Source organism: Malus domestica, chromosome 06, assembly GCF_042453785.1.
Source record: "Malus domestica chromosome 06, GDT2T_hap1".
NCBI lineage: Eukaryota > Viridiplantae > Streptophyta > Magnoliopsida > Rosales > Rosaceae > Malus > Malus domestica.
This window is the reverse complement of record NC_091666.1, coordinates 23,163,014-23,174,923: the sequence shown is the minus strand read 5'-3', so window position 1 is coordinate 23,174,923 and position 11,910 is coordinate 23,163,014. Positions and strand designations below refer to the sequence as shown.

General features: G+C 35.2%; 1 protein-coding gene, 1 long non-coding RNA gene and 1 other non-coding gene across 3 annotated transcripts; 2 read left to right on the top strand and 1 right to left on the bottom strand.

The window, feature by feature from the left end:
* The first annotated feature begins 262 nt into the window (after positions 1 to 262).
* LOC103444066 (subtilisin-like protease SBT2.5) lies at positions 263 to 1,404 on the top strand. Its single transcript, XM_008382975.4, has 3 exons — positions 263 to 721; positions 814 to 961; positions 1,072 to 1,404. Exons 1-3 carry the CDS (start codon positions 645 to 647, stop codon positions 1,132 to 1,134), a joined length of 288 nt encoding a protein of 95 aa, XP_008381197.1. The 5' UTR covers positions 263 to 644; the 3' UTR covers positions 1,135 to 1,404.
* Positions 1,405 to 5,306: 3,902 nt separating this feature from the next.
* On the bottom strand, positions 5,307 to 5,411 carry MIR477A (microRNA MIR477a). Its single transcript, NR_120972.1, has one exon. It is a non-coding gene; the product is annotated as a microRNA MIR477a (primary transcript).
* A 4,923-nt stretch (positions 5,412 to 10,334) lies between these two features.
* LOC139187631 (uncharacterized) lies at positions 10,335 to 11,250 on the top strand. Its single transcript, XR_011581802.1, has 2 exons — positions 10,335 to 10,525; positions 10,817 to 11,250. It is a non-coding gene; the product is annotated as an uncharacterized lncRNA (long non-coding RNA).
* The last annotated feature ends 660 nt before the right edge of the window (positions 11,251 to 11,910 follow it).

Genomic DNA, 11,910 nt, shown 5'->3' with positions numbered 1-11,910 from the left:
CAGGTACTGCCTTTCAGCTTCGTGCTAGTCTATACTACTAATTGCTAACTAACACTGTATATAAATATAAAATATACGGTTTGCAAATGTTCTGCCAAAAAACTTGTTTAGTAATAAAAAAAAAGTGTTGACTTTTATCCCGCAAGCGTGTGGCCGACATTTCAAAAACGTTTTTTCAAACACTAGGTGAGAAATTTCCAAGTGTGAATGATGGCATTTCCTTTGATGTAGCCATAGAAGGATTCCCATTACTTGCTAAGGCATGTAGTCTGCCAATAGATATTGTAGATATATATCAATTTCTTCCCCATTTTTGTTCCAAATGTACTGTTTTCCCAAACCATTTTTCGTATCACTTTCAAATAACAGGGATCCATGAGATTATGAGACTCGTTTAAAACATATAAAATAACTGAAAATATATTAGAAGAAGTTGAAGTTTCACCATTCGCACAATAATAGTTACCCAATAATTTTATCTTAGAAGTACACTTGGGCATCCCAAATGAAAAAGAAAATGTCAGACTTCATGTATAAATAACCATATCATTCAGAAGTAGCTGAAGGCCATATTGTATCGTATACGAGTCAATATATAACCCTAGTAGAAGAACAAACTCTCTAGAAAGACAGACTAGAAGCAAATGGAAGGTACAAAAAGCGAGTCATATTTTGTTTTCATGAACTATGATCCTCAGTACCAACGCCTTCGAGCTGATCGGTTAGTACTATAAACTTATCTTTACCACTCATTTCATTGTATATTTTTCATCATACAAATAAGTTATGCTAATTATCTGTTTATATATATAGAACAAAGAGAGGAGCAAATGAGCTAGATTTATTCCTAAGCCGGAAGCATGACCAGTTGTTGGCAAGAACCCTTGACCCAGGAAGCTACAAGAAGACATTGTCTCTCGTCATTGTTGATGGATTTTCTGTGGAAATTACTGAGGACCAGGTCTGGTTAATTTGTATAATTAATAATGCACCATTAATTGTTGATTAGTGTTTGTGTATTTCTGTTCTGGGTCTGATTTAACTTTTGTTTTTCTGTGTTGTTTTTGTCAGGCCAGTGTGCTTAGATCTGCAAAAGAAGTGAGACTAGTGGAGAAAAATCAAGAGCTTGCTTAATGTAGCAGAAAGAGAAGATCAAGTTTAGAGAGTGCGAACAGGAAATGAGTTAGTACGGGAGCTTCTGTGGCTGTATGTTAATTGGGGTGTGATTATGGGTTAACTAAAATAATTAAATAGTAATATTGCTGGTAAAAATCTAGGAAGATTTGTTTGAGAATTGTACTTTTGGAGTTGTGAGAATTGACTCTCTCTCTCTCTCTCTCTCGGATCCAGTGAGTTCTCACCTTCTTAAACCATTCTTTTAATTGAGTTAACTGTTTAAATCAAGATTTGGTAGACCGAGACCGGCCAAAATAGAGCTCGTTTTCGTTGGTTTCTGGCTTTTTATCCAGTGAGAGTTGTATGGTTTTTGATATGCATATGAAAGTTTGAGATGCTACGTAGTCCACTAATTTAAGTTCTAGAACTAGCATACTAGGTTCCATTCATAAGTTTACACGTAAGAGTTTTTCTCTTTATAATGATAAAATAATGATAAAATAAGCATTTTTATATATTTATATTTAATTTTTGGTGTTTCAAGGGATACGGAGAATACAACTTAACAGAACATCGGATGCATGTTAACCACTTGAACTGTAAATCTCTAACTAAGTTATATTTATGAATTAAAAGAAAATGCAATAGAATTCCCTTCCAATCACGTTTATTGATGATAATGCCATAAGGGTTCAGCTTCTTGCCTAGTTCATCCTCTCATGACCTTTCTAAGCTTTACACCCCATCATACCATGTCTCAAATATAGTGCTTTAATGACGATTAAACTCGTTTTAGTCTGCATTAACATGGGCTTTTTTGGGTTTAAGAAGAGAGGCCAAGTGTATATAAGACTATGAGTTTATGAAACAAGGCCAAACAAGTGATCACCACATATAAGAAAAGAAAAGAAAAGAAGAAATACATGCCAATAAGAGAGGAAAGAAGAGAGATTCCTTCCTCCTATAATTTGAGCAGGAACAGGAAATGGTGGCCCTGGAGTCGCAGCTGCAGCTGCTCTATTTAGTTAAGGTAATAAAAGGGGCATGGCAGATGTGGTGGTACCACTTCTACTTTTCAACAAAGTTTGAGAGACCCTGACATTTTTCATGTGCATCAGTGCATGTACCACTTCACACTTCACTCTTGACTCTTTCACATATTCACATGCACATATCAATATACAATACCCTAGCTTCCTCTGTTGTCATTAGCCCGATTAATTATTTTCTGGTTTTGAAATCCAACGTGGTTTAAGCATAGATTCATATTATTCTATTATGTGTTTGGTTATTAAGGATATGCATGTACAAAGAGTATGAATAAGAATTATTTTGATTCTTAATTTCACTACGTTTACATGTAAAGAATCTAAAGGGTGCAATTTTTTTTCTTAAAATTCGTAATTAAATACTTAAAAGTAAGAAATCAGATCCCCCGGGGGGGTGGGGGGAGGGGGTGGACTAGTTGATATGATTCATTTTTCTTACTTCTATTTTTAAGCTATCTGGTCTATTCCTTTTCTCATTTGTGTCTATTTATGTTATAATACGTGAATCAATTATATATGCAAGTGTCTGTATTTTAATATCATACAAAAATTTTCCATTAGTCCACCTTCATTTTACAACTGTATATATGTTTATCCTAATTAACTACTAAATGACTAATTTCATTTCACATATATTACCATCACTAACTCCTTTTGGGAAACAAAAAAATTCAATTACTCAAAGAAAAAGCATATCTTCCCTCACTAGAAATTTGAAAGTGGGTAGTTCATGAATGAAATTCATAGAAATACCAAATATATTCAGTTCACTTTGACTTGTAGTGAAAAGATTCCATACATGTAAAAATTTACCAAGCCAAATTACATATGCAGCGGGAAACCTGGATGTAAAACGAAGAGGCAAAAGCCAGCCTCCCCCTTCGACTCATCTCTTGGCAACGTGTGTAATGCTGAATCTTAGGGTACGTAGTCAAGCAAGTTATGGATACTTCTCATGAACGTGTGTATATAAATGGCATATACGTATATGTGTGGTGTTTAATTAGAGTACGTACTAAAAAATATTGACAAAAATAATTAAGAAATTGTTGGTTCTGGAAGTGAATTGATTCCTATATGTAGCTAACAGATATTTAATAAAATTAAAAATGGATTCCATACATGCATATATACTTTTTATGATCATGATAATTATGCAGTAACTTGATCAGCTAGCTGGATGTGAAAAAAAGTGATAAGCATATTACTCACCTTTCCATAAGCAAATTCAAAGCCTCTGGGATTGGATGTCACTGCCATATACTAATTATGTATCAATTTTGACGTGCATTTAGAAGCATCTTTATGTTCAATTGTCTCTTCCAAACTGAACAGCTGATATTCTTACGAAGGATTATTAGTACATTCGTTTTTGAAACACATTGTCACAATCTCATGCATCAATGCTCTAATCATGAACTTGAGGGGATGTTAGTAGTAAAAGCATCAAAGGATGGAATTGTGACAAGTGTCATGTGATTATAGGGTTATATATATATATATATATATTAATTTATTTATGAAAACGATAGCATTGCATTGCAAAAAGGGGAAAAAACCCAAAGGAGAACAAAAGAGTAAGTTAAATTACAATGAATGATCATCCTCCAGTAGTACATCGGAGATAAAGCCAGCAGGGGTATCTAACCAGAGATAAGGACTAACAACAGTAAGTGCATGCATAGCAGGTTAGGCGATGGGCTACTTTATTGCTTGACGACGTACGTGAGTATAGGAAGCCTCAGTGATCCTCAGCAACAAAGCTTTAAAATCCTCAATAATATGTCTAATAGGAAACATATTAGTGACAATATCGATTTTAGGTTTAGTTCATACTTAGTTTTAGCTATGCCCTTGTACTCTACACAAAAACTCACTTGACCCTTTACACTCTATTATGTCTCACTTTACCTCTTGTGCTATTCTATTGCGTCCCACTTTACCATATTTCGTCAACTGAGTTGAGAAAAACATAAGGTTTATTGACATGGCATAAGCTCTTTGGTCGTTTCAACACTGGATACAGGAACATATTAAAGAAATTGGGAGTTTTAATGAAGATTTGGGGAAATTAAGCCGCTTAGGGTCAGGGAAAGAATTTGGGGTAAATTTGGCTGGGCTTTTAGTTTGTTGTTTTGCATCCTAGGATTATTTTGCGGTTTTCAAAAGTCCAAAATGTGAAGACGAGTTGAAAAGAGTAAAGAATTAATGCCACATCAACGGAACATAACGCTTCCTTCAACTTAGTTGATGAAATGGGATAAAGCAAGACACAAAAGAAGACTATAAAGGGTAAAATGAGATATAATAGATTGTAGAAGGTCAAGTGAGATTTTGTGTAGAGTACAAAGAATATAACTAAAAACAACCCTAGTTAATATGATTATTAGAGTGAAAGAGTAAGTTCTTCGGTTATGTAAGAAGATAAATACTCCTGTACTTGATCACCCTAACAGTACTCGTCTCTTTCTATAAAAAACAGTCTCCTCCTCCTCCTTTGTTCTTCTTTTTTTTTTTTTTTTTTTTTTTTGTTTCTGACATGCAAAAACAGTTTTCTCCTCCTTTGTTCTTCTTCCGTTCACATGCAATTCGATGGAGCCCAAAGTTGCAGATAACGAAAAAGAGGGGGACGTATATATAGTTCACCAACTGGAACATGTATAGCATAGGAAATAACAGACATGGAAAGCAAACTCATTGGTAATTAGCGTTGAGTTCTTGCCCACTCATATGATAACTTATATTGTTCATTTAGTTCATTGTTCTAGTCAAAGTTGATATTTTCCAACGAGCTCAAATTGTTTCCATATATGTATGATGCATGTCATGTGGGTGTATGTGTGTGTGAACATGATATTTTCTAAAATTTACCTGAGCCAGAAATGATAACAGTAAGATCACTAACCACCATTTCAAAAACATCTGAGCTTCGATGCATGATCATTGATAACCACCATCAAATGTCATTGCCATATACTAATCAAGACACTTTTTATTCACTCTCCCCAAGTCTTCGAGCTCGCCATGTCTGACATTGGTCGAAGCCCTTGAGGGAGAGTGAGCAACAAAAATGCCTTGGGGTCTATTTGTCCATCGATGAAATTCAGAGCCTGCTACAAATCAAGGCAAAAGCTTGGTCGTTCTCCCCCTCGAGCTCCACAGCCTAAAATATACCAAATATCCCCCTCAAACTAAGGATCTTGGTATAACATATTGCCTTAAGCTGAGAAGCTCTTGAGGGAGAGTGAGCAATCACTGCCCTGTAATAAGAGTAAGAGATTCAATTGAACTCCAACTCCTTGCTTATTGGCTTTGCCTTATTTGTTGAAGAAAGGATTGGCTTAGAAGCCCTTTTATAGATCTTCAAGCCACAAATAAACACAAAGGTTATGTGGTGAAAATTGAGCATTATAGTGATTAGTCTATCGCGGTGGGGTATGCGGATCTTGGCACTTGACCTTTGGTGGTAAAAAAAAATCAGATCCTCCTGCTTCCTAAGATCTTCATGATCTCTTCCTAATTAAATAAAATAAAATTAGCTAATGCAATGCACCAATCCAAGGAGAAATTTTTAGTTATGACGGGAATGCGGATGGTACACCACATGTTTTTATGCAAGTGGTGGAGAATTTTAATTTTTAAGTTATTAACCTTTTAACACATATAATCCACCATTTATATAGGGATATGTAATGTACCATCTCGTGTGACGGTCACACTGAAAAATCTCTCCAATCCAAGGTGAATTTCCCACAACAAAAGCGATACTTTATTAAAAAAGGTCCTAACTAATTAAAGCAATTTGTATAAGGAAAACGTTTTTCGCATGCCTTTTTTTTTTACTTCCTTATGTACATTTTTTCTATTTTTTTTCACTTAATTTTCTTTTAATAAATTCAATTCAAATATCAGGAAAAAAAAAAAAAAAACCAAAGGTATCAATGCGGAGAAAAGAAGTGTTGGAAGTCACGTTCCTTACAACTTGGAATTTTTGTCACCATAAACAAAAGAGAGAGAGACTTGTCCCTTACGAACCTTGACAAGCAATTAGGCTTATCTTTAACAAAAAAAGAATAAATGAAAGAAGCTTAAGGACCTTATAGCTAGGCATCAAAACCTTATCTTTGATCTGATTCATTAAGGCTAGGGGTCAATGCAGATACAAATTTAATTCCTGTTTGACATTCCTCCTATCCCACCTTCTATGATAATCTTAGCTTTTTGTTTGCTTTATATCTCCACAGCCAATCCATATCTCCATTGGAAGAAAGACTTAAATGAAATGGATTTACCGTCACATAGCGTTTTTATTCAATAATATATTGTTATGTGCAATTTTTTTAACACATAGCAATGTACTATTAGATTGGGAAGCCACGTACGTAACATTGAATCCGTTCTATATAAGTTGCGTCTTTTATTCAATAATACATTGTCGCATGTGCAATTTTTCTCCACATGGCAATGTACTATTGAATTGGAAAGTCACGTAACACTGAATCCATTCTATATAAGTTGCTCTTCTTTATTCGATCCTGAGTTTCTTGAATGATCAGCCAAAATTCTCTAAAGCATTTAGCACGTGTCCAAATGCTTCTGGATGCAAGTGAGGATAAGATATTGTCACCATATATGGAGGGAGGGGATACCAAAATTGCTCTATATTGTGGCAAAAAACTAGAGGAACAGCATTTGTTTTCATCGGACAATACGAGCTGGAGACCATATCAATTCCTTTCAAATCGAATCCAATCCATATCGAAGTGGACAGTGACCTAGCTACCACATTTTTAAGGCTCAAATTAGGCTATGGCTTTCTTTCACCGCTAGAAAGCTTTTATATTAAACTAACCAAAATCACTGTTCTAAAAATTCCTGCTTAGCACCACCTAGGTCCTGCTTAGGCGTTAGGTAGCTGACCACCATCTCGATTAATGCCTAGGCGTTTGAAAGAACGCCTAGACCTGCTGAGGTGCCCGCCTAAACAGCCTAGGCACCTGCCTAGCCCGCTCAGACCCACCTAGGTCACGACTCACTTAGACAAAAAATAGGTAACATTCATTTTGCATTTTATTTATTTTTTCAATAAATGAACACACATTATATCCTTGTCCCCCATGTTTTCATTATGTTCCAATACTTTGTAATATATATGTCATTCTATTTTGTAGTTTATGATGTAATTAATAGTTATATATATCTTGAGTATAAGCAGACACTTATTTACACGAAATATAATAGATTTACTTAAATCCGCCTAGTCTGCCTAGGCGCCCGTCTAGCCACCTAAGTGCTAGGCCCTAGCCTACTGCCCAATTAGCACCTAGTGAGCGTCTTTTAGAATCTTGATCAAAACATACAATATCAAAATATTAAGCATAGAAGTAAGGATGAATTTAATTCGTCTAAACTTCTTAAAACATTATAAATAATTACTTAAAATTTTAAAAATTGAACATTTGTTAAGTCACCAACGTTAAATGATGATGTGAACAAGTATTAAAACGGGTTTTCACTCTCACATCATCTATAAACTCTAAATTCCCAAATGATCCCTTTTAGCCAGACATATTTAGCCACTGTAAATATATCAGCACGATCACAAGATAATGGTTTTTTCTAGTCTTGTAATGTACTCGAACGAACAAAAATAACAAACTACTTTATACTTGTACAGTTGGCCTCTTTATCAAATTTTTATCTCAGAATAGGTCAACTCATTTTGTTGTTGTTTTTGCTTCAGACTTTGCATTGCAGTTTATATCTTGCAATACAATTTCAATTTATTAGTTATTATATCAGTTACAATTTTAAAATGATTATTGGTTTATAAGTCATTTTTATTTTCTTTTCTCATTTTCGACTTGAACATATTTTGCATAAATTTAATTTCTTGTGATCCTAACCCCCAACCACCCCTAACCTAGCTTATTATAAAACCCTAAACCCCTAATGTAACAAACATTGCCTAAAAGTTAAAAGGGAACTTTAACGAAAAGCACCCGGTACTGTTCACTTTAACGAAAAACCACATTTTTACACTAAAAAGTCAATCCTGGTACTATTCACTTTACCCTTTATTTTGTCCTTATCATTAAAACTCAAAATTTTCAAGCCCTTTTCATTAGTTTTCCTAAGTTAAAACTATTAAAATTCAAATCATATTCCAAAAGGCCCAATTTCAAATCAATTTACTAACAAAATTAATTTTACGCAATAACCATAGTTAAATCCAGTATTAGATGTGACTGCTTTGACTTAAATAAAGCGCAAACTACAATGCAAAATTTGAAAGCACATGACTTCAAAATAGAAGCTAAAATTTGAGAAAGAATCCAATTGTAAGATATTAAAACTACAATGCAGAGGCTAAAACCACATAAATGGTTAACATTTTATGAAATATCAAAAGCTGAGACATAATCCAATTGTACAAGTAATGACACAAATATTTGCGACTTAGTTATAACTTATTAGAATTTGAAAACAATAGGTTACCTCATTGACCTCAAACTAACAAATAATGAGGTGGAGAAATTATCAAGCATATTCTAGCAAAGAAAAACTAATCAAGGATCCTAATCCTTTCCATCAAGGTACGTTTAGGATTTAACCAAGTTGGGTTGATGGACAGAAAACCAAATTGGGCTTTCCTCAAACCTAACCCTATTTACCCACTTAAAAAAGCGCAGCCCAAATGTGATCTTAACTCGCTTGGCGGGTGGTCTAAGCAAGTGCCACGTGGCGCGAGGCACATTCTTCTGGTTGGGTCTTCTCACCATTTGGCGCGAAAATCAGTTCCGAGCTCAGATTGAAAATTGAAATCATTTTCGGAAGGGGTTTTCTTCGACTAAGAATGGCTTCATCACCGTGGTGGTCTTTGCTCATGGTGCATCTTCGTCCGCACTTCGTCCGCACTGGAGAAAGTATCCCCTGTGGTGGTCTTTGCTCATGGTGCTGGTGCTCCCTCTTCTTCAGACTGGATGATCAGGTCCCTTTTTCAATTCGCTTGCTTCTTTTGGAAATATCAGAAAGAAATCGTTCAGTAAAACCTGAAGCTTCTAGCTTTGTGGGTTTTTATTTAGGTGGAAGAAGATGTTGGAAAAAGCACTAAATGCTCTAGAAGTTGTTATCTTCGATTACCCGTGTGAGTGTATGTGTTTTTTTTTTGTTTTTTTTTATGGCTAAATTTTGAGTTCTTCTCGGTATATATGGTGCTTTGAGTTATTCATGGAATTGGGTCATCTTATCTCTATTGTATTTGTAAAATATTGAAGTTGTGTTCTTGGCAGATATTTCTGGTGGGAAAAAGAGGGCTCCTCCAAAGGCTGAAAAGTTGGTCGATTTTCGTGGCGATGTTGCCAAAAAGGCGGTTGCTAAGTACCCGGGTCATCCGTTGATTTTGGCCGGGAAACCTATGGGTTCAAGATTATACTTCTTTTTGTGCTGAAGTTTATTTGCTCTAGCCTAAAATGTTATTACTACAAGGTCGTGTCTGTTAAAGTCAAGTAATGCTGGAGAAGAACCTCTTTGGAAGTTGAAATTTTGGATTAGCAATATGTATTTTGGATGAATCTTCTACTGGCAGCAGTGCTTAACTCTAGAAATTATGTAGACAATTTATGAAGCTCTGCTCTGTTTCGTTAGTGTAAGTTTGAAGTCATTTTTAGTAGTTTAGCAAGTTAATGATATAGGGATGTATTGCTTACAGATGAATTTTTTGGATTAGGACTGGTTTTCTCTGTAAAGGAACTTGTGTACTAACAGAACCATAATTCTTCATTAATATAGTGTGGTTGTTACATGCCATGGATCCCTCAATTAATGGAGCATGTCAATAAGATAGAGAAGTAATGAGGACATGCGGTATTTGGTATTCCTTTTCTACAATCATATTCTGCCTTGTTTTTTGGAATTTGGATTTCATTGGTATGTAGAGTCAGTTGCATGGTAGCTTGCAAGGAAGATATTCATGCTTCAGCAATAAATTGCTTAGGATACCCACTAAAGGTTCGCTGTTCTGATGTTGTCCCTGCATCTTATTTCGTGCCAAGTGTTTGCTCTTTTTATTAGTTTTTTTCTCTTCTTCCTGTTGGCATAAAATCACTGGGCGTAAATATTCTATAACACATATGGATGTTGAAACTAGATGAGATTAAATTATCTGATATTTTGAAGAAGAAAATCTGCATTCATTGGATCCTTCAAAGTTGATGTTTTGACCTAATGGACTTCTACCCAGCTTTGTAAAATACGCGAACTTGTGTGCCTGATCTGGGCGCCTTAAATTTCAGGGCATGAATGGAGCAGTGCGAGATGAATCGATATTGTAACTTTCTATTCCCATAATGTTTGTACAGGTGTGACAAAGTTTTCTTTTTTCTTTCATTGTCTGTGATCATACAAATGCGGCTGCTGCACCGTAATGTTTAGCATTATATATGTTATCACTTTATAAAGTTGTTATTAGGTCTTATTTCACTTTATTCAGTTGTCTTGTGTCACTTTTTATGACCAAATTGAGAATTTCCTTTTCTTTCTATACGTTATCAATTTACGAAGTTGTTACTACCATTTTATATGAGCTGCTTTCTTATGTTCTGCATCTCTTACATTTTCGGGTTTGTATGCTACAATTACGCTTTATGAAGGCTAGTAAAGATGGGCTTTGTCCATTGGAAAAGCTAGAAACTACTCTCAAGAAGATGAAATGCCCTAGTGATTTGCATGTCATTGATGGTGGCGATCACTCCTTCAAGATTGGAAGGACACATCTGCAAACCACTGGGTTATCCCAAGATGAAGCTGAAAATCTTGCTCTTCAAGCCATAGCAGCCTTTTGGTTGAGGTCTCTTGAAGGAAGGTGACACTTTATATTGCATTAGAAAGGTTTCCATGTAATATTAAGGATTGTATGATTTTATCATGTTGTTCACACACTGTTTTCATGTATTTTTTTTGTGCCATCAATCCTTGCTTCCTCTTGTTACGTAATCTTCTCAAGTTGTTTTTGTACTATCAATCCGCGACTTCATTTAGTGGTATGGTATTGCTATATATGTTGTGGTACCCTTTTTGTCCGATACTGTTGGTTTGCATGTCTACTTTTTGGCTGAAAACTTATTTGCACCGCCTCTGCACCATCTTCTATGCATTTACGGTTCTCCATGTGTACTGTGAATTTCTCTCACAAATGAATCGTTTACTTTAGGTTATGTCGGTATGCGCTTGTAGATATCGAAATTTCGGTGAAATAAATGTTGATCAATAATTAAAATTTCAACGTTCATGTGTCACATAAATTTTACTCATAGCATGTGACTAAACGAAAAATCAAAATAAATCGAAAAAGTCATCAAACAGGACACGTGTCAACACCTGGCAGAAATGATTTATTTCATCTGATTATTTAAATAAAAAAAAATCAAGTTTTGAAATTCTATAAATAGGAGGCCAAGACATTTATTTTGGGACACCAATTGATAACCAATTCACTTCACACCAAAACCTTGAAGCTTTGAAACTCCAAAGCTCCCAAGCAAATCTCGAAGGATCAAGAAAGCTCTCTTCGTTCTTCGTCAAATCCTCATTCAAAATCAAGCCCCAACGGCCCTTGAAGAACTTCCACTAATTCAAGATCAAGCCCCGAAGGCCCTTGAAGAAAGTGTTCATCATTCATCATTCGTTCATCCCTAGATCAAGCCCCGACGACTTTTGGATCAACGACGTCAACAAATCCGCACAA

What these genes read in the sequence shown, in the direction of transcription:
- LOC103444066 (XM_008382975.4), top strand. Translation starts at nt 645, where the DNA reads ATGGAAGGTACAAAAAGCGAGTCATATTTTGTTTTCATGAACTATGAT. An exon ending in CAACGCCTTCGAGCTGATCG is followed by an intron (nt 722 to 813) that starts GTTAGTACTATA and finishes TTATATATATAG; the next exon opens with AACAAAGAGAGGAGCAAATG. An exon ending in TGGAAATTACTGAGGACCAG is followed by an intron (nt 962 to 1,071) that starts GTCTGGTTAATT and finishes TGTTTTTGTCAG; the next exon opens with GCCAGTGTGCTTAGATCTGC.